Raw genomic sequence first — 23291 nt, forward strand, 5'->3', positions numbered from 1 at the left:
GTACTAAGGTACAGTGAAAAACTTGTCTTGCAAACCGATCTTACAGGTCAATTCATTACACAGTGCAGTTACATTGAGTTAGTACAGAGTGCATTGAGGTAGTACAGGTATTAAAAAAAAAACAACAGTACAGAGTAAAGTGTCACAGCTACAGAGAGAGTGCAGTGAAATAAGGTGCAAGGTCACAACAAGGTAGATCGTGAGGTCATAGGTTGTAGTCCATCTCATCGTATAAGGGAACTGTTCAATAGTCTTATCACTGTGGGATAGAAGCTGTCCTTAAGTCTGGTGGTACGTGTCCTCAGGCTCCTGTATCTTCTACCCGATGGAAGAGGAGAGAAGAGAGAATGTCCTGGGTGGGTGGGGTCTTTGATTATGCTGGCTGCTTAACCAAGACAGCGAGAGGTAAGACAGAGTCCAAGGAGGGGAGACTGGTGTCTGTAATGCACTGGGCTGTGTCCACAACTCTGCAGCTTCTTGCGGTCTTGGGCAGAGCAGTTGCCGTACCAAGCCGTGATACATCCTCATAGGATGCTTTCTATGGTGCATCGGTAAAAGTTGGTGAGAGTTAAAGGGGACAAACCAAATTTCTTTAGCCTCCTGAGGAAGTAGAGGCACTGGTGAGCTTTCTTGGCCATGGCATCCATGTGGTTTGTCCAGGACAGGTGGTTGGTGATGTTCACTCCCAGGAACTTGAAGCTCTCGACCTCAGCACCATTGATGTAGACAGGTGCATGTACACTGCCCCCTTTCCTGCAGTCAATGACCAGCTCTTTTGTTGACACTGAGGGAAAGGTTGTTGTCATGACACCATTCCACTAAGCTCTCTATCTCCTTCCTGGACTCCGATTCATCACTGTTTGAGATACGGCCTACAACGGTATCATCTGCAAACTTGTAGATGGAGTTAGAGCAGTATCTGGCCACACAGTCATGAGTGTATAGGGATTAGAATAGATGGCTGAGGATGCAGCCTTGAGGTGCACCAGTGTTGAGAATATTGCTGCCTATCCTCACTGATTGCGGTCTGTTTTTTTTAGAAAGTTAAGGATCCAGTTACAGAGAGATGTTGAGTCCTAGGTCTTGGAGTTTGGTGACAAGCTTGCTTGGTATTATTGTATTGAAGGCAGAGCTGTAGTCTCTTAGCTGTAGATGTGCCTTCCTCCTGAACTGATTGCATCCCACAAATGTTCACTGAGAGGAAATTATTTCCCTATCTACTTATAGACTCTCATGCCTGAAGTATTAATAAGATATTGGAGCTCATCTACCTCATTATGACCTTGCAGCTTATTATCTACCTGCACTGCACTTTCTCTGTAACTGTGACACTTTACTCCACATTCTGTTAGGCAGTGTAGCGGTTCACGTAACACTATTACTGCGCCAGCAACCCAGGTTCAATTCTGGCTACTGTCTGTGAGGAGTATCTTCTGCCTAATGGGAGAGGAGAAAAGAGAGACTGTCTGGGGACGGTGGGGTCTTTGATTATGTTGGCTGCTTTACCGAAGCAGTGAGAAGTGTAGGGGGAGGCTGGTTTCTGTGTCTGCAACTCTCTGCAGTTTCTTGCAGAAATGTGTACCTATGAACATGAGGTAGCTTCAGAGATGCAAGAGGCTGTTGATGCAAACAACAAACTGCTGGAGGAACTCAGCAGGTCAAGGAGCATCTGTGGAGGTGGAGGGATTGTTGACATTTTGGGTTGAGACCCTGCATTAGGTAGTTTTGGGCACTACCTTACATAGAAAATTACAGCACAGTACAGGCCCTTTGGCCCACAATGTTGTGCTGACATTTTATCCTGCTCTAAGATCTATCTAACCCTTCCCTCCCACATAGCCCTCCATTTTTCTATCATTATTGTGTCTAAGAGTCTCTTAAATGTCCCTAATATATCTGCCCCCACAACCTCTGCTGGCAGTGCGTTCCACACACCCACCACGCTCTGTTTTTAAAAAAAACTTGCCTCTGACATCCCCCTTATATATTCCTCCAATCACCTTAAAATAATGCCCCCTTGTGTTAGCAATATTTGCCCTGGGAAAAAGTCTCTGACTGTCCACTCGAACTATGCCTCTTATCATTTTGTACACCTCTATCAAGTCACCTCTCATCCTCTTTCTCTCCAAAGAGAAAAGCCCCAGCTCACTCAACCTATCCTCAAGACATGCTCTCCAATCCAGGCAGCATCCTAGTAAGTCTCCTCTGCACTCTCTCTAAATCTTCCACATCCTTCCTATAATGAGGAGACCAGAACTGAACACAATTCTTAGTATTGTGTTTTTGATTTTTGAACTTAAAAACTATCATTACCACTTCATTACCAAAGTAACTTAGTGAAAGTATAGTCTAGGTTGCCTTAAATCAGAACACTTTCCTATAATTTGTACTTGGCCTTCAATTTTCTTGCTGTTCATAATGCAAAAGAGCTGGAATAGCAGGATCAGAATGGTTTAGAAAACAGATCTTTGCTGGTTTGGTAGGCAAATGCCAACAGGACCTAACAATGGTTTATCACCAGTTGGGCTACATATGGTAGACCCTACATGGAGGTTTTAATCTGTCCCTGTGTATTCTAACGTGCCAGCTTGCTCATCCAGAGATGTGTGGACTCAGTCCTTTCAGTAATGCCATAAATGTCCATAGAATAGTACAGCACAATACAGGCCCTTTGGCCCACCATGTTGTGCCGACCTTTAAACCTCGCCTAAGACCTTGACCCCTTCTTCCCACATGTCCCCCCTATTTTAAATTCCTCCATATGCTTATCTAACAATCCCTTGAATTTGACCAAAGTACCTGCCTCCACCACCACCCCAGGCAGTGCATTCCATGCCCCAACCACATTCTGGGTAAAAAAAAAACTCCCTCTGATATGTCCCTTGAACTTCCCACCCATTACCTTAAAGCTACGCCTTCTTGTATTGAGCACTGGTGCCCTGGAAAAGAGGTGCTGGCTGTCTACTCTATCTATTCCTCTGAATATTTTGTATACTTCTATCATGTCTCCCCTCATCCTCTTCCTCTCCAAAGAGTAAAGCCCTAGCTCCCTTAGTCTTTCCTCATAATCCATACTTTCTAATCCAGGCAGCATCCTGGTAAATCTCCTCTGCACCCTTTCCAACGCTTTCACATCCATCCTATAATGAGGTGACCAGAACTGGACACAGTATTCCAAGTGTGGTCTAACCAGAATTTTGTAGAGCTGTATCATTACCTCACAGCTCTTAAACATGATCCCACTAACATGTCAAACAGCAGGAATAATGTGCGGAGCCTGAGTTACACTGCCTGCTCAGTGGCTTTTGCTGCTGTGGAGAAAATTAGTAAATTGGACTGACTGTCCCCTTCATACCCTAATGTTCTTCTGATAAATCTGCAGGTGAAGTTGGAATGCTGAGGCAGCAAATACAAGATGATGAACAGGAAATGTACCTGGAGAAACCTGCTCGGGCAACAGGTTGACAAATGCACTATTCTGAAACTATGGCTCTTGATATCACACTAAATCATAATTCTGAGTAGGAACTGCGTGAATGTCCATTGGAACGGAAGTGATGAGTATTACCACTTTTGACATTAAGCAGCTGGAGATGGTTAGCCTGATGGCAGTGCCCTAGGGTTGAGAGATATCTGGACCCTTGCAACATCCAAACCATTTCGTTTTGACACCAGCTAGTGAAGGCTTTAGTTTTAGAGCTCCCTGATTATGATCAAATGTTGCAAGGATGTCAGACTACCCCCTCTCCTCTGAACTTCCAATGTTCAACTGGTGAAGGCTTCAGTTTTAGATCTCCCTGAAATGGTTAAATGTTGCAAAGAACATCAGAGTATCTCCTCTCCTCTGAACTTCCATTGGCTACACTTTTTATTAAGGCTGCAACAAGAATTGTATCAGAGTGGACTTGGCCAAATCCAAATTGAACAACTGGGTTTTTAATGGCACCTTGGCTTTTGACTGACAGAAAGATTATCTGAGTATCACTATTTTGCATCAGGAGGTATGGCTAGATGCTTGTACAATTCTGGAAAAAAAATCAAAAGCAGATCGCATCTGTTAGAGGGGGTAGGGAGGAGGGCATGTGTAGGGGAAGAGAGTTAACATTTCAATTAAGACTTTGGTTATGCCATCTGAGATTCCAGCATTTTGTTTTATTTCAGTTTCATAGAGTTATTCGGCCCACCTGGTCCATGCTGACCAAGATTTCCCATCAAATCCAGTCCCATTTGCCTGCATCAGCCTCTGAAGTTTTGAATTTTCAATGATTAGATCCCTGCTGGAAAAGGTCACTGGCCTAAATGTTACTTGCCACTTATCAGTCCTTGCCTGGACATCATCCACATCTTGGACGTTGACATGAGCAGGAAACTTTTCTCAAGAAGCTTGGACTTGGCTCAAGTCCTCCCCAGTTGCCAGAACCAGGGCCAAGTTTCTGGTCAAGATTTGGGCTGAGCTACAGAAATCATGCTTTGCATAGGAATCTACAATGCATGAGTTGAAGTCCCATCAGGTGGTTTCAGGCAGCTGACGAAGTTAAATGAACTGAAGTGGTTGCCATGTGAGTTGTTTATAGCTGTGCACAGTGGAAACACACAGGTGTAGTGTGTGAGTATTAAGACTTGAAAGCAGCACACACAAAATGCTGGAGGCATTCAGCAGGTCAGGCAGCATCTATGGAGGGAAATGAACAGTCAACGTTTCAGGCCGAGACCCTTCATTAGGACCCTAATTGAAAACACTCCAGTCCATTACTATCCTCAAATTGTAGGGTCCAACATCTCATCAAAAGCTGATGTATTTACAACTACATCCAGCCAGAACTGCCAAGAGCTGATGATCTTTCAGCTTCCTCGCAAGGTTCCCAGCATCACAGCAACCTGTCTTCAGTAAATTCAATTGACTTCACTTTTTGTATTAATTCAAGGCAGAACCAGCAATTAATTGCCCATCCCTAATTGCCCTTGGTGGAAATGATGAGCTGCCTTCTTGAACTGCTGCAGTTCTTGAGGTGTAGGTATACCCACAGTGCTGTTAGGGAGTTCCAGGACTTTGTCCCAGAAATTACAATATATTTCCAAGTCAGGATGGTGTGTGGCTTGGAGGGCCATGTTCCCCATGGTTTTGCTGCCCTTGTCCTTCTAGTTGGTAGAGGTGGTGTCTAAGGAGTCTTAGTGAGTTACTTCAGTGCATCCTGTAGATGGTACCAACTGCTGCTACTGCATGTCAGTGGTGGAGTGAGTGAATGGTTTATGGGGTGCCTATCAAATGGGCCGTAACGTCCTTTATGTCAAGCTTCTTGAGTGTTGTTGAAGCTGCACTCAACTCAAAACACTGGTTATAACAGAGGGGTATTGATTAGATGCCATCACAGTGGACTTCAGAACTAGCTGTACCTCTGAGCTGTACTAGTTTGCTTATAATACTGGCATCTACCCAACAGTGTAGAAAATTATTCAGGGATGTCACATTAACAAGTTGGGCAAATCTAATCCAGCTAATTACCAACCTCTCATTCAACAGAAGGCAGGCATCATTAATAACCACAATCAAGTGATACTTACCTATACCATATTTAGGGAGAATTCAGGGCCAACCTGTTCTGTTAAATTGAAGGACAAAGCTGGCAGGATTAGGGAACCCTTGCTGATGAGAGATATCAAGGGTCTGGTCAGGAAAAAGGAGGCATACGTCAGGTATAGGTAGCTGGGATCAAGCAAGGAACATAAAGGATGTAAGAGTACGCTTAAGGAAATCAAGAGGGCACAGAGGGACACAGGATATTCTTGGCAGAAAAGGTAAAGGAGAACCCTATGTACATTAAGAGCAAAAGGGTAACTAGAGAAAGAATAGGTCCTCTTAAAGATCATTGTGGTCATCTATGTGTGGAAGCATGGGTGATGTCTTAAAGGAATACTGTTCAAGTTTATTGTTGTCATAGGCATACATGGGGTATAAATGCCATGAAAACTTAACTTTTTGCAGCAGCAGTATAGTACATTACAGGTCAAGGACAAACAAGTTAACAAAATTAACAAGTTATACACAACATCTATGCAAAATAATGACACTAATGCAAGATTGAGAGAGGAGAAAAAAAAGAATGAGGTAGTGTTAAGGTTTTCCAGGTCAGTTCAAGAACCTGACAGCAGTGGGGAAGAAGCCATTGTTGAACCTTAGGTCTTCAGGCTCTTGTACCTCCTGCCTGATGGCAGAACTGAGAAGAGGGCATAGCCTGAGGTGGTGCGGGTCCCTGATGATGGATGTCACCTTCCTGAGACATTACCTCTTGTGATGGTGTAGAGAGTCATATCCATGATAGAACTGGCCAAGTCCACCACTTTCCGTAGCGTCTTGTGTTCCTGTGTGCATCAGAGTTTCCATATCAAGCTGTGATGTGACCAGTCAGAATGCTTTATACTGTATATCTGTAGAAGTTTGTCAGTTTTTGACATGCTAAATCTCCTTAAACTGAGAAAGTAGAGATGCTGGCACATGTTCTTGACCCAGCACAGATGCAACCCATGAAGTTGTACAAGTCTTCAGAGACACCCAGGAACTTGAATCCACTTACTCTTTCCACCACAGACCCTTCTATGAGGACTGGTGCACGTTCATCCAACTTCTCCTTCCTGAAGTCCACAATCATTTCCTTGGTCTTGCTGAGATTGAGTGCAAGGTTGTTGTTATTACTATGCTGTCTTGTCACCTGATCAAGTGTATCCTAGGACATTGTGGGAAGCAAGTGAAGAAATTGCTGGGGCCCTAGCAGAGATGTTTGTATCTTTGTTAGCCATGGGCGAGGTACTGGAAGACTGGAGGGTGGCTAGTGTTCCCTTAAGGGCTGCAAGGGCGAATCAAGTAACTGCAAGTCAGTGAGCCTAACATCTGGGGTGGGAAATATACTGGAGAGACAGGCTCTATTTGCATTTGTAAAGGCAAGGACTGATTAGCAAGTGTCAGTATGGCTTTGTGCATGGGAAATCACTTCAAATTTAATTGAATTTTTTTCTCCCTCATAGGAGGTGACGAAGGGGATTGATGAGGGCAGCAGTAGACATTGTCTACATGGACTTTAGCAAAGCTTTTGACAAAGTCTGCATGCTAGGCTGGTCTGGAAGGTTGGATCACATGCAATCCAGGGAGAGCTAGCCAACTGGATTCAAAATTGGTTTAGTGGCAAGAGCAGGGGGATGATTGTGGAGGGTTGTTTTTCCACATTGAAGGGATGTGACCAATGGTGTGCCACAGGGATTGGTGCTGGGTTCCCTGTTATGTATATTGACAAGAGTGTAGTTGGCATTGTTAGCAAGTTTGTGGGTGACACCAAAATTCATGGTGTAGTGAACAACAATAGAAGGTTGTCCAAGGTTACAACAGGATCTAGATAAAGTGGGAATGTGGGCAAAGGAAATGCAGAAGGAATTTAATTCAAGTGCAGCAATGCATTTGGAAAGTTAAACCAGGACAGGACATGCACAATGAGTGGCAGGGCCTGAGGAAGTGTTGTACTCCAAGGTCTCTGTTCTACGTACATAGTTCCCTGAACATGGCAACAGTTAGACAGGGTGGTGAAGGTGGCATATTGCACACTTGCCTTCATTGGTTGGGGTATTGAGTCAACATGTTATAGCTGTACAAGACATTACTGAGACTACCTGGTGAGCAGTTCTGGTTGCCATGCTATAGGAAGGATATGATTAAGCTGGAGGGTGTACAGGAAATATTTGAGGATGTTACCAGGACTGGAGGGCTCAAGTTACAAGCAGAAACCGGATAGGCTGGGACTGTCTTCCCTGGGGTGAAGGAGGCAGAGGGGCAACTTCCTAGAGGTATACAAAATCATGAGGGACATAGAAGGTGAATGGTCAGTCTTTCCCCCACCCCCACTAGGGTAAGGGAGTCTAAAGCTAGAAGGCATAGGTTTAAGGTGTGAAATGAAAGATTTAAAAGGAGGACCCAAGGGGCAAGTTGTTCCACAGAAGGTGGACAGTATATGGAGCGAGCAGCCAGAGGTGGTTGAGGCAGGTACAATTACAACAGGTGAAGGACATTTAGGTACGTGGATAGGAAAGGTTCAGAGGGATCTGGGCCAAATACTTTGTTTTCTCCTGTCAAGCTGCCTGTGCTTCAAGAATATTATGAAGGGGATAGACAACAAGAAACTTTCCCCATGGCAGTGGTGTCCAACACTAGCAGCATAGATTCAAGGTGAATAGCAAGAGTTTGAGGGGATCTACATTGCCAGAGGGTGTGGAAGCAGGTACACTCAATATTTGAGCATCTGGACAAGCATTCAAGTCACCAAGGCATAGAAAGCTACAGACCACTGGTAAATAGGTATAGATAGGTACTTGGTCAGCACAGACATGGTGGGCTAGTGGGCCCATTTCTGTGATGTACGACTCTGACTTTGCAGAGCAAAGCCACCGGCTTGTTAGACAGCCTACCTGGCACTAGCACATAGCTGCAGCCTCTGCCATAACAGAGAAAGGTTATATTGCAAGATGCTGACCTTTGGCCTAACAAGACATGCTAAGTCTTTGGAAGTCCACGTCAACTATTCCTACATTCCAGCCTCTTCCCCACTGCACTTATTCCTCTAGTACTGATCCAGTACACTTTTGGATGCCATGGTTCTTGTGGCTCTTGCACTTCATACCCATTTACCCATGGCAGTTACTCCTCTAGAATAGAACCATACAGATAGAACACTACAGCACAGAAAACAGGCCAATCAGCCCTTCTAGTCTGTGCCAAAACTTTATTCCACTCGTCCCATTTACCTGCACCCAGTCCGTAACCCTCCAGACCTCTCCCATCCATGTATCTATCCAATTTATTCTTAAAACTTAAGAATGAGCCCGCATTTACCACGTCAGTTGGCAGCTCTTTCTGCACTCCCACCACTGAGTGAGGAGATATACACTGTAGATGCTGGAATTTGAATACTCCAACTGCATCTCCCAAACACAACTCCTACCACCAAGAACAAAAGCAGCAGGCTTATGGGAACACCACCCACTGCAGGTTCCTACAAATCATACAGCACCCTGATTCGCTTGGTCCAAGTCTTGGAATACAGTAGCTTTGCAGACCATCTTCACAAATGTGATTGCAATACTTCAGTGATGGTCCCTTGCCATTTTTAAGGAAGTAAGGGGAGGGCAATAAATGCCAACTTTTGGTACATCACAGCCACCTCTTCCCCCTACATAAAGTCATACAGCACAGCAGGCCCTTTGGCCCAACTTGTCCCTGCTGAGCAAGATGCCCAGATAAGCTAGTCCCACTTGCCTGCATTTGGCCCATCTCCCCTTAAACCTATCCATGTACATCCCCACAAAAAATCCACATTCAATTCTCATCTCATGAGCATCTTCGACTGATAACAGGTCATTTAACATTGCCCCACAAAAACATTGTCAATTTAAAAATCTTCTCCTTCAGTCCATTGCAGGATTGGAAACCAATAGAATTCCAGGGTATGTAGAGACCACCTTATTTGTTTGGTTTTGATTAACATCTAGACCAGCAAAATACACTGTAGGTGCTGGAATTTGAAGTGAAAGCAAAGTTGCATAGAACAAGGATGGAGGGGTTTATGATTCCAGGGCTCACTAGGGGGAACGAGAAACTATTTCCTCAGAGAGCAAGCAGTGGTTCAGTATGAACCTGAGGGCATGTACCACAAGACTTAAGGACAGCTTCTACCCCGCTGTGATAAGACTATTGAACGGTTCCCTTATACAATAAGATGGACTACGACCTCACGTCACTTGTTGTGACCTTGCACCTTATTGCACTGCACTCTCTCTGTAGCTGTGACACTACTGTTATTGTTTTTACTTGTACTACATCAATGCACTCTGTACTGACTCAATGTAACTGCACTGTGTAATGAATTGACCTGTACAATCGGTTTGCAAGACAAGTTTTTCCTACTGTACCTCGGTACCAATGACAATAATAGACCAATACTGTTAGAACTCTCATTGTAGTAAACAAAATCTAGAATACAATCAAGTGTTGAGCAACTAAAAAATCAAAACAGACAGGTGCAGAAAAGTGCAAATATTTAATAACTGCAATTAATTTAACATTTCTACATCTCCATTTTCTCTCCCCACCACCCCAAAGAAAGGACAAAAAAGTTTAAATACATTGGGAAGGCATTTCCAAAGCAAGTCTTTAGACATGACTACTTCAATTCATCGGGAGCTCAGATTTCTGCAGTACTGCCACTACAGACAGCCCACTCATCGATTTATCCCTTTCCTGCCCCATGGTGGCATCCAAATTCAGAAAGGGATAAATGCTTGTTAGATGTTCATCTAATCCCGAGCAGCAAACCTCAATCTTCAAAAACTTTTGTACTCTTATACACAGCAGCAGGTGAAGTGGTCAGATCTCAAGGATGACTTCTATAGATGTACCTTTGATAGTTCTGCCTCTGGGAATAATAATTCTCAAATCCAAGTTATATTGCACTGTACTTGCTATTACAGCAGTGTTTATAATTATCCATTTACAGAACTTGCCAGCATTAAGCAGACAATTGAAATCCAAATCCTTTACCTGTTCAGTTTACGTACAGAGTGACACTAATCCGGATCAAAGAAATTCAAAATCTTCAGATTTGCACAAATTAGAATGGCAACAAAATAAACTATGATTAAATAGTTCAGAAATCGTCTTCCTCCTCCTCCACACCAAAGTCATCAGCTCCAACCTCTTCATAATCCTTCTCCAAGTCTGCCATGTCTTCCCGGGCCTCAGCAAACTCCCCCTCCTCCATCCCCTCCCCAACATACCAATGCACAAAGGCACGTTTGGCATACATCAGGTCAAACTTGTGGTCAAGGCGTGCCCAAGCTTCAGCGATGGCAGTGGTGTTGCTTAGCATACACACTGCTCGCTGCACCTTTGCCAGGTCCCCACCAGGCACCACAGTGGGAGGCTGGTAGTTGATGCCAACCTTGAAGCCAGTCGGGCACCAGTCGACAAACTGGATCGTACGCCTGCTTTTGATGGCTGCAATAGCAGCGTTGACATCTTTTGGCACCACGTCGCCCCGATACAGCAGGCAGCAAGCCATGTACTTGCCATGGCGAGGGTCACACTTGACCATCTGGTTGCCTGGCTTGAAACACGAACTGGTGATCTCAGCCACAGACATTTGCTCATGGTAGGCTTTCTCAGCTGAGATCACCGGTGCATACATCACCAGAGGGAAGTGGATTCGAGGATAAGGCACCAAATTGGTCTGGAATTCTATCAAATCAACATTCAGAGCTCCATCGAAGCGAAGAGAAGCTGTGATCGATGACACAATCTGACCAATCAGCCTGTTTAAGTTGACGTACCCTGGATGTTCAACGTCAAGGTTCTTCTGGCAGATGTCATAGATGGCTTCATTGTCAACCATGAAAGCACAGTCTGTATGTTCCAGTGTGGTGTGGGTGGTCAGAATTGAATTGTAGGGCTCCACCACAGCTGTGGAAATCCTTGGAGCTGGGTAGACTGAGAACTCCAGCTTGGACTTCTTGCCGTAGTCAGCAGACAGACGTTCCATCAACAGAGAGGTGAAACCAGAACCAGTACCACCACCAAAGCTGTGAAACACCAAGAAGCCTTGAAGACCAGTACACTGGTCAGCCTGCAATAAAAAGCACCTCAATTACTTCCAAGTTAACATCACAACTAACATCACTAAAGTAGGTGGTGTCATTGACAGTGAAGATGATTATCAGGATTTAGAGGGATCTTGATCAGCTGCGTGGGTGGGCTGAGCAATGGCAAATGGAGCTTAATTTGGACAAGTGTGAGGTGTTGAATTTTGGGAAGACAAGTGAGGGTGGGACTTCCAGTGACCGCAGGGCCCTGGGTAGTGTTGTACTCCTAGGTCCCTGTGTTCTACAAGTACATCGTTCCCTGAAAGTGACACCTCTGGCAGACAGGGTGAAGGCTTTTGGCATGCTGGCCTTCATCAGTCAGGGCACTGAGTATAAAAGTCGTTCAACTGCAACATAGCATCCCAAGACATTGGTGAGGCTGCATTTGGAATGTTGTGTTCAGTTTTGGTCTTCCTGCTATAGGAAAGATGCCATTAAGCTGGAAAGAGTGTAGAGGAGATTTGAGAATGTTGCTGGGACTCAGTTATGGAGAGAGGTTGAGACTTTCCCCTCCTCTCCCCACTCACCCACCCACCAGAGCCTAGGAGAATGAGGGGCATAGATACAGTGAATGCAGTCTTTTTCCCAGGGTTGGGGAACCAAGAACTAGAGGGCATTGGTTTAAGGTGAGAGATTTAATAGGAACCCAAGGGGCAACTTTTTTTTTTAAACCCAGAAGGTGGTCTCTATATGGAACGAGCTGTCAGAGGAAGTGGTTGAGGCAGGTACATTAACAATATTTAAAAGGCACTTGGACAAGTTCAATGATAAGAAAGGTTTAAGAGGGATATGGGCCAAATGCAGGCAAGTGGGACTGGCTTGGATGGGAATCTTGGTTGGCATGGATCAGTTGGACTGAAGGGCCTATTACTGTGCTTTATGACAATTCCTATTAACAAGGCTGATTTTCCCCCTCCCTACATTTCCCCAATGGGATTTGGCTTGATCTTTCATTGTTTCAATTGAATTCTTTTGGAATAAGGTTTAAGTGACAATACCTACATATCCAGCAGGAGCTCCAGTTTCCAAATGTTTCACTTGCCCTGGGACTGACACGTAGCCTCAACAGAGCAGTCCACAACAGAAGATAACTTGGATCTGCCCAGCCTTTACTGGTCACTCACCATTACAAGGACAATCTAGATCCAAAACTCAGGATACTTAATAATTTAGAGGAATGTATCCTGAACATGTTTTGGGAGGGTCACAAGGATGAAGGTTTAACACTAGGAAGCTGGAAGGCAATGGAATAATTTGAACTCCTTCAAAGAGTATTGCTTTAAGGCAATCACAACACACTGGATTAAATCATATTAGACCTGCCACTGGATGCTATTTGAAACAATTACTTTTCTCAAATTCAATGTTCACGTAAATGATGATGCGAGATTGCAGAACCTGGAGCAACAAACAGTCTGCTGGAGGAACTCAGTGGGTCAATCAGCATTGATTGGGGGTGGGGGGTGGGGAAGAGAGAAAAGGGGTAGAACTTTCGACACTTCAGGCCGCAACCCTACAGCAGGACAGGGTGGAGGGGGGAGAGATAGCCAGTATAAAGAGGAGGGGGGGGGGGGGGGGGGGGGGGGAAAGTGGTGAGAAAGGAGTCCAAGGTGATTTGTGGACTGAGGAGGGGTGCAAGATGATGGGCAGGTTTATAGAGTCATACAACACAGAAACAAGCCCTTCGGCCCAACTGGTCCATGCTCTCCAAGCTAGTCCCATTTCCAGCATTTGGCCCATAACCTTCTAAACCTTTCCAATCCATACAAATCCAGGTTGTGGCAAGTAGGGGAAGGGGACAGGGGATGGAGTTAGGAGACAGTTGCAGGTGAATGATAGATGGAGGCAGACAAAGTAAATAATATCCGTACCAATTTCCGAATCCTGTCCAGGACCGGCTCTATAATTCCCTTGCCAACAGTATAGTGCCCACGAGCATAGTTATTGGCAGCGTCCTCCTTCCCAGTGATGAGCTGCTCAGGGTGGAACAGCTGTCGGTAGGTCCCAACACGGACCTGATCTGCAAGTTACAAATATACACCTGGAGTTGAATACAAATCATTCCTCTAGCAGCACTGTTGTGGCAAATTGGATAATTTGCTGATCTTCCATTATTTTGGATTAAACATACCCACACACCGTTTTAGCCCATGATGTTTTGCCAAACTAATAACATCTAATTAAACTGATCCCTTCTGCCTGCATATGGTCCATATCCCTTTATTACAATATTATTGTCAACAAATTATTGACACCCCTCCAATCTTTTCTCTCATTTGTAAGACTTGCTAAATTATTGTCACATGTACTGAGGTACAGTGAAAAACTGTTTTGCATGCCATCCATACAGATCAATTCATTACAACAGTGCACTGAGGTAGTACAAGGGAAAACAATAACAATGCAGAATAAAGTGTCACAGTTAGAGAAAGTGCAGTGCAGGCAGACAATAAGGTGCAAGAGCCACAACAAGGTAGATTGTGAGATCAAGAGTCCATCTTATTGTACTAGGGGACCATTCAATAGTCTTATAACAGCTGGAAAGGAACAGACAGAACAGTTTTAGCCAAGCTCACTTCAAATGAACTTCATTCATAGAATCATCAACCATAGAATAGTGAAGAACCGAAGGAAGCCACTCAGTCCACAACCCCAGTGCCATCCCTCTAAAAAAAGCTACCATTAAATTCCTTCCTCATAAGAGAATGTAACTAATGGAAAATGCTTTCATTAGACCAGGAGCATTCATTTTTCCTTGGACTTCTTTTGTCCCCCTGAAATTAAAAGGTAGGATAAGAGGGACCTTGGCAGTGATACCTCCCGTACTCAAAGAATCCAACAACATGGTCAAGGCTGGCATGTGTCCCAACAGCCAGCTGTGCTACACTTGGAATTTCCATTCAAGATGTAAATAGGCCATACTGCACAAGTTCTTAACCCAAAAGTGGTTGATGACTGATAATAGCCGTGCACTATAGACATAGTAGTCTACTGTTCTTCCAACAGTCTTGGCTAATCTGGAATCATTTCAGCTTGCCCATTTTTTTTTACCCACCACTGTATGGTCTCAAACCCAAACATCAATTGTATCAGTCTTCTGACAGCTTCAATGGGTTTTTGGAGCAAAAGTTCCCAATTACTATCAGTGTGAAGTGCTTCATGGATATCACTTCTCCCAAAGAGGGCAGCAGTAGACTTGGAGAGGATGCCAGTGGGATGGAGAAGTGGGCAGATACATACCAGAGGAAATTTAATGCCAAAATGCAAGGTATTTTATTTCTGTGTAAATTACAAGGAAATACAATACAAATTAAAGAGCACAATTCTAAACAATTTGGGTAATATTTGCCTCATTGAAAAAATAACAGGGCAGGTTGAGAAAGTAGTTGAAAAACATAGGATCCAGAGCTTTAGAGTACAAGCAAGGAAGTGGATGAACCGGTTTGGCCACTTGGATCCACTTCAGGAAGATATTGGAAAGATGCAAAGGCTTTGGAGAGGGCAAGAAGAAATTTAACAAAATGATTCCAGAGATGAACTTTAGTACTGTGGATAGACTAGAGCAGCTGGCGTTCATAGAGTTGTATAGCACCAAAACAGGCCCTTCAGCCCACCACATCCTTGCTGACCTTTCTGCCCAAGGTTACTCTCCTTGGAATTGAAAAGGTTGTGAGGAGATCTGATTAAAAGACACCTCTGCCAATGGAAGAACCAGGAAACATAGAACATAAGACACTTGACAAATGGGTCAAAAGCAACACGACAAAAAAAAACCCTATGCAGCAAGTGGTTAGGATCTGGAGAGTACTGACAAGGGCAATAGTGGGGACAGATTCAAATGCTAAGTATCCAAAAAAGGAAAGAATTTTCAGGCTTGTGGGGAGAGGACGTGGTGGTGGAACTAGGTGGATTGCTCGCATAGAGCAATGGGCTGAATGGCCTTCTTCCATGCTAGAATCTGATTCTGTGAATACCCCACGCCCAATGTTAAGGTTACACTTTTGTTTTCGGATTCCAACTCCCTCCCTCATCCTGTAATCAACTTGAGCTTAGTTATTAGATACAGAGGAAAACCACTCTACTTTGCAAACCTGTCCCCAAATTATTGGTATGCGAGGCAAATTTTTCCACTGTACCTCAGTACAAGTGACATTAATAAATCAATACCAATGAATTCATGCTCCATGTTGTCCACATCCAATATATATTGATGTGGGTAGGGATAGAAACACATACTATTTAACAATTTAGGCAATTCTCGACCTCACAATCTCCCTCGTTATAACCTTGCACCTTATTGTCTACCTGTACTGCACTTTCTCTGTAGCTGTGACACGTTATTCTGCATTCTGTTATTATTTTACTTTGTGCTACCTCAGTGCACTGTGTACTGAATTGATCTGTATAAACAGTATGCAAGACAAGCTTTTCACTGTACCAAGTGACAATAATAAATCAATTCCAACTCCTGCATACAACGATACACCACCAAATGCTTACAGATACATTGCCTCTTGTCTCAGTGCCAGGAAGGATTTCATTTAAGCTGCTGACTTATCCTAACATCCCTTAAAATTGATTATTTTTCCTGCAATTTTTTTCGGCAAAATGAATTAAGAGTTTGAGTGTCCCGATTACCGATCACGGAGGGCTCCAAGTCCACAAAGACGGCCCTGGGCACGTGCTTTCCAGCTGCTGTCTCACAGAAGAAAGTGTCGAAGGAGCCATCTGTCCCTCCTGTGCTTCTGCTGTCTGGTCTGTAGCCGTTGGACTCGATACCGTGCTCCAGACAGTACAGCTCCCAGCAGGCATTGCCCATCTGGACACCAGCCTGGCCAACATGGATGGAGATACATTCACGCTGGGGGAATGAATCACAACGTTATGCTTATACAGTCAAACTTTCAAAATAGAACGCACCACCAAATTTACATGTACTCCAGTGAGCTTCCACCATTATCTCACATCGTAGGATCTTGATCATGTTCACTGGATTAACTGTTGGAGCTCTGGACATTCAAATCCCACCACGGCAATTCAAGTAAAATGACAAACCCTGGAATTTTTTTTTAAAATACAAAATGAAGAGTCATTCCTAGTAATGGAAACCAGCAGATTATTATACGAAATCCATTGGGTTCACCAATATCCTTCAGGGAGGAAACTAGACATCTTTACAGGTCTGACTTGCATGAGACTGGTTAGCGAGTTTCCAGATGACACCAAAATGAGTGGTGTAGTGGACAGTGAAGGTTATTAGGATTATAACAGGATCTAGAACTGGGAAAGTGGGCCAAGGAGCGGCAGATGGAATTTAACTCTGACTAGCATTTGGGAAGCTAAGCCAGGGCAGGACTCTGGATTGTGTTGTAGAACGGAGACCCCTAGGGGTACAAGTATATAGTTCACCAAAAGTGGCAACAGGGGTAGACAGGGAAGGTATTTGGCAGACTTGCCTTCAGTCAGGGCATTGAGTACAGGAGTTGGAATGCCACATTACAACTATACAGGATGTTGGTGAGACTGCACTTGGAGTATTGTGTGCAGTTCTGGTCACCTAGCTATAGGAAGGATGTCATTAAGCTAGAAAAGGTGCAGAACAGATTCAAAAGGATGTTGCCAGGACTGGAGGGCTTGAGTTATAAGAGACTGGATAGGCTAGGGCTTATTTCCCCTGGAGCAGAGGAGATTTGGCGCCAGGAGCGTGGTGACATTTGCAGGCTGACCCCAGAACACTATGCAAAAGATGCATTTCACTGCGTGTTTCGATGTACATGTGACTAATAAAGATCTTTTTCCCCAGGGCAGGACAGTCTAAAACTAGAAGGCATCGATTTAAAGAGAGGGGAAAGATTTACAGGGGAACATGTGGAGCAACTTTTCACAGATGGTAGTGGGTATGTGGAACAAGCTGCCAGAGGAAGTGGTAGAGGCAGGTACCATGACAAAGCTTAAAATGTAGTTAGACAGGTACACGGATAGGAATGGTTTAAGATATGGGATAAATACAGGCATATGGGACTAGCTCAGGTAGGCATGGACCAGTAGGGCCAAAGGGTCTATTTCTGTGCTATATAACTGAATCTAACACCAGACCCACCAATTTACAATAATCTTGACTTCCTCAAGCAATCGGGGAAGGAGAATAAATTCCAATGACGTTAATATCCCATGGATATACAAATAATATTCTCCCCATGTACTTTTCTTTCAACCTTTGCCATTTGCTTCAATGCATTGGCAAATGCTTACATTGGCAATTTGAATTTAATTTGCCCCACAAGAAAAATCTCTTCTCTGGACCAACTCTTTACAAAAGGTCTTTTTTTTTTTGCTTATCCCTCACCCAGAGCAAAATCCTAGGCAGATGAAATAAAACTGCAAATGCAAAAATCTGAAATATAAATAGAAAACACTGCAGGTCAGGCAGCATCTGTGGAAAGAGGAAGGTTAACATTTCAGGTTTGATTCCCTTCACCAATTATCACACCCAAAACATTAACCATATCTTTCCACGGGGGGGTGGGGGGTTGCTGGACTTGTTGAGTGCTTTCAGCATTTTCTGTTTCATTTCAAAATCCTAGACAGAATGAGTCTTTCCCCAATTAATTAATTTGGCATCATTTCCAAATAAAAGATAAGGAACATTTACAATCAAAGTACAAGCAGCATTAGGGAGGTAGTTTAAGTATAGCTTCATGATAATGATCTGGGCTTGAGAAGGAGAAATCATGCAAGTATTGAATAACAAAAATATTGCTCACAAGAATTGATGCATTAGTTTTTTTGCACAATGTAGAACTTCCTTAATGCAACTATAACTGGAGATAGACTGCAAAAGACTGGAGTACCAAGTGATCCAGATGTTCTTATTGCATGAAACAGGAAAGTTAACAAGCAGGTGCAGCAAGTAATTAAGGAAGCAAGTAGCACATTGACCTCAATTACTAGGGAGTTAGACTTAATGTTACATGGTATTCTTGACATCACACCTGGAATACTGTGCACAGTTTTGGTCCCCTTATTTAAAACTTAGGTAATTTATTGTAGCACTGGTGTGTAGATGAGACTTACAAGGATGTTGCCAGATTTGGAGAATCAGTTACAAGGAAACTGATGGTCCATATCCACAGTTGCCTTACAGGTGGATAGGTAGTTATGAAAGCTAACATTCCTAAGCTTCAAGTCAAGGGATCGAGTTTAAGAGCCGTGAAGTAATGATGCAGCTCTATAAAACTCTGGTTGCACCACACTTAGAGTACTGTATCCAGTTCTGGTCACCTCATTATAGGATGGATGTAGAAGCGTTGGAAAGGGTGCAGAGGAGATTTACCAGGATGCTGTCTGGTTTAGAGAGTATGCATTATGAGGAGAGACTAAGGGTGCTAGGGCTTTACTCTTTGGAGAGGAGGAGGATGAGGGGAGAGACGATAGAGATGTTTGACAATGTTCCACATGGTAGGCTTCTTCAGAAGGTCAGAGGCCAAGGGATCCAGGGAAGCTTGGCCGTGTGGATTCAAAATTGGCTTGCCTGTAGAAAGCAGAGGGTTGTGGTGGAGGGAAGTGCATTTGGATTGGAGGGCTGTGACTATTGGTGTCCCACAGGGATCGGTTCTGGGACCTCTACTTCTTGTGATATTTATTAACAACTTAGATGAGGGGGTGGAAGGCTGGGTTAACAAGTTTGCAGATGACAAAGATTGGTGGTGTTGTGGATAGTGTGAAGGGCTGTCGAAGCTTGCAGAGGGATATTGATAGGATGCAGAGCTGGGCTGACAAGTGGCAGATGGAGTTCAATCCAGAAGTGCGAGGTAGTACACTTTGGAAGGACAAACTCCAAGGCGGAGTACAAGGTAAATGGCAGGATTCTGGGCAGTGTAGAGGAGCAGAGGGATCTGGGGGTTCATATCCACAGATCACTGAAAGTTGCCTCGCAGGTGGATAGGGTAGTTAAGAAAGCTTATGGGATGTCAGCCTTCATAAGTTGGAGGGATCGAGTTTAAGAGCCGTGAAGTGATGATGCAGCTTTACAAAACTCTGGTTAGGCCACACTTAGAGTACTATGTCTAGTTCTGGTCACCTCATTATAGGAAGGATGTGGAGATGTTGGAAAGGGTGCAGAGGAGATTTACCAGGATACTGCCTGGATTAGAGAGTATGGATTATGAGGAGAGACTAAAGGAGCTAGGGCTGTTCTCATTGGAGGGGATGAGGGGAGACATGATAGAGGTATACAAGATATTAAGAGGAATAAATAGAGTGGACAGCCAGCACCACTTTTCCAAGGCACCAATGCTCAAAACAAGAGGACATGGCTTTAAGGTATTGAGTGGGAAGTTCAAGGGAGATGTCAAAGGAAGGTTTTTTTACCCAGAGTGTGGTTGGTGCATGGAATGCGCTGCCTGGGGCAGTGGTAGAGGCAGGTACGTTGGTCAAATTCAAGAGATTACTAGATAAGCATATGGAGGAATTTAAAATAGAGGGATATGTGGGAGGAAGGGGTTAGATAGTCTTAGCCAAGGTTTAAAGGTCAGCACAACATTCTGGGCCGAAGCGCCTGTATTGTGCTGTACTGTTCTATGTTCTAAACAAAACTAAATAAAAGCCTGAAAGCACGTACTACCAGGCTCAAGGACAGCTTCTATCCCGCTGTTATGACTATTGAACAGGCCCCTAGTAATGATAAGATGGACTCTTAGCCTCAGTCTACCTCGTTATAGCCTTGCACCTTACTGTCTGCCTACACTTTCTCTGTAACACATCATTCTGCATTGTTTTACCTTGTACTACCTCAATGCACCACGTAATGAATTGATCTGTCTGGACGGTATGCAAGATAAGTTTTTCCACTGTACTTCAGTACAAGTGACAGTAATAAACCAATTCCAAACAAGTTGAAAGATCCCAGATGAAGAGAGTGAGGGGATAAAGTATTATTGCGTGAATTTCCCTCCACCTGTGCACCCTTACAGAATTATTTTTAATTGCAATATTGGGAGTGTAAGTGGGATTTTAAATTCATCAAGTCAGTCATACACCACCAACAGGCTCCTCAGCCATTGACATCTATGTTGACAATTCATTACCTATCTGTACTGATCCCATTTTCCAGCACTTGGTCCATAGCCTTAGTAATTCAAGTAGTCGTCTAGAGCCATGTGTTTAGTGTCTTTACATGAATTGGTAGAGACGGTATATTCCAGATTCCAACCACCCTTTGGGTGAAAAAATTATCCTTCAACAATTTTTAAACCTCCCATCTCTTTTCTTAAGCCGACCCATCAGTTTCATAGTTGGATGTCTCCATCAGTAGAGGAGTCTAGGATCCAAGGGCACAGCCTCAGAATAAAGTGACATCTCTTTAGAACTGAGATGAGGAGGAGGAACGAGGTGAAACATCCTTCACCACTAACCGTACTGACAGGGAAAGAAGCCACCAATAAGAATAACCACAAAATTACCAATCCTACTTGCATCGAAGGTCTGCTAGGTCTTTACAACCATGCAAGCTTACCTAGCTGTTACATCAGAATTACATCATATGAAATTTGTTGTTTTGCAGCAGCAGCAGTACAGTGCAAAGAAATTACTATAAGTTACTAAAATAAATTTACAGTGCAAAAAAAAACAAGGTAGTGTTCATGGACCATTCAGAAATCTGATGGCAGAGGAGCAGAAGCTGTTTCTGAACCATTGAGTGTGGGCCTTAGCCAGTATAAAAGGGGTGAAGGGCGAGACAGGGGCTGATGGGTGATAGGTGCAACCAGGTGAGGAGGGGGTTGATGGTATGTGGGAGAGGGAGGCTAGGAGGTGATGTGGAGACAAGAAAGGCTACAGATTATGGAATCTGATAAGAAAGGTGGTGAGTGGAACCAGGTGGGGGAAAGATGTGGGGAGATGGGAACAGTGGGGGAGGGTAGAAGGGATGGGACCAGGAGTGAAGGGGTGATAGATCCCCATTGGAATCAATCTGGGTTAGAAAGATTCCATGTGCCCCTTCAAACACCTTCCATCTCAACTCCACTTCACTATGACTGAAGAAACATAACCTCCGTCACCTCACTCTCAGCCTTACCACAGGAGACTCAGCCTCTGCATCCTTTTCAAATTCACATGATCCTTCCCAAGCAGGACCAGTTGTTCAAACCAAGTTCTGGACCCCCACACCCGGGGGAACATACTCCCTACATTCAGCCAACTGAGTCCTTCCTGTCAGAACTTTGTACCCGTCCTCACTCACTCTTTAAAGCGTGGGGCCATTTTCAACACACTCACCATTTTTAATTTCTTTCACTCTCTCTGAGCTGACTGATGCAGGTGAGAAGATTGTCCCCAACCAGGAATAAAACAAAAGGTATCAACAACAATTAGCTGACCTGGTAGCCTATTTATACAACTGTTGATGCACCAAAAGTGATTGGTTAAAACATAAATGATTACAATTAGGATAATTTAGAAACTGCTGCAATTGCACATCTTTCAAGTGGGAGTCAACCCCTTTGGTGTGGGACTAGAACCACAAATATCCAAAGTAACCTGTTGAGAACGACAGGTTTCTTTCTCTAGAGGGCGTTAGTGGACCAACTGAGTTTTGTGTTCTCAAGGTTATTGATCCAGACTACTGGGATAACTAATTCAGTAAAGTAAGAGAGAGTTGTTCAACACTGCAGGAGATTTATAACCAACTAGGCACTTTGGCAGTGTAGTCACTGCTGTAGTGGAGGATGATGCAGCCAATTTTTGCACAGCAAGCTCCCACAAGCAGCAATGTGATAATGACATTTTGGGAACATTGGGGGAGAGGTGAATATTGGACTGAGCACCAGGCACTTATTCTTTGAAATAGTCCCACATGGTCTTTTACATCTGCATGTGTGAGAGCAAACAGAATCTCAACTTAATTTCAAAGTCCATTTAGATTCAGAATCAGGTTTATTATCACTGATATATGTTGTGAAATTTGTTGTTTTGTGGCAGCAGTACAGTGCAAGACATAAAAATTACTATAACTTACAAAAATAAATAAATAGTGCAAAAGAAGAATAATGAGGTAGTGTTCATGGGTTCATGGACCGTTCAGAAATCTGATGGCGGAGGGGGAGAAGCTGTTCATGAAACCTTGAGTGTGGGTTTTCAGGCTCCTGTACCTCCTCCCCGATGGTATAATGTGCCTTCTTCATGATTGCATCAATGTGTTGGGCCCAAGGCAGATCCTCTGAGATGTTGACACCGAAGAACATGAAGCTGCTCGCCCTTTCCACCGCTGACCCCTCAATGAGGACTGATGTGTGTTCTCCTGACTTCCCCTTCCTGAAGTCCACAATCAATTCCTTGGTCTTGCTGACATTTAGTGCGAGGTTATTGTTGCGACACCACTCAACCAGCCGATCTATCTCACTCCTGTACACCTCCTCATCGCCATCTGAGATTCTGGCAACAACAGTGGTGTCATTGGCAAATTTAGAGATGGCATTTGAGCTGGGCCTAGCCACACAGTCATGAGTGTAGAGACAGTAGAGCAGTGGGCGAAGCACGCATCCTTGAGGTGTGCCTGTGTTGATTGTCAGTGAGGAGAAGATGTTACTACCGATCTGCACTGACTGTGGTCTCTCGATAAG

The 23291-nt window shown here is 44.0% G+C and overlaps 1 protein-coding gene across 1 annotated transcript; it reads right to left on the reverse strand.

The window, feature by feature from the left end:
* Positions 1-10058: 10058 nt before the first annotated feature.
* On the reverse strand, positions 10059-22035 carry LOC127569662 (tubulin alpha chain-like). The gene is made up of 4 exons (XM_052014466.1): positions 21949-22035; positions 16312-16534; positions 13545-13693; positions 10059-11657 (listed from the first exon to the last, which is right to left on the reverse strand). The coding sequence occupies exons 1-4, from the start codon at positions 21949-21951 to the stop codon at positions 10683-10685; spliced, it is 1350 nt and encodes a 449-aa protein (XP_051870426.1). The 5' UTR covers positions 21952-22035; the 3' UTR covers positions 10059-10682.
* Between the last annotated feature and the right edge of the window lie 1256 nt (positions 22036-23291).

The sequence above is a fragment of the Pristis pectinata genome, chromosome 1, assembly GCF_009764475.1.
Source record: "Pristis pectinata isolate sPriPec2 chromosome 1, sPriPec2.1.pri, whole genome shotgun sequence".
Taxonomy (NCBI): Eukaryota; Metazoa; Chordata; class Chondrichthyes; order Rhinopristiformes; family Pristidae; genus Pristis; species Pristis pectinata.

Coding starts and splice junctions, on each gene's coding strand:
- LOC127569662 (XM_052014466.1), bottom strand. Junction 13,694..16,311: donor CTTGGAGCCCTCCGTGATCG/GTAATCGGGACA, acceptor TGTAACTTGCAG/ATCAGGTCCGTGTTGGGACC. Junction 11,658..13,544: donor TGGACAGGATTCGGAAATTG/GTACGGATATTA, acceptor TTTTTATTGCAG/GCTGACCAGTGTACTGGTCT.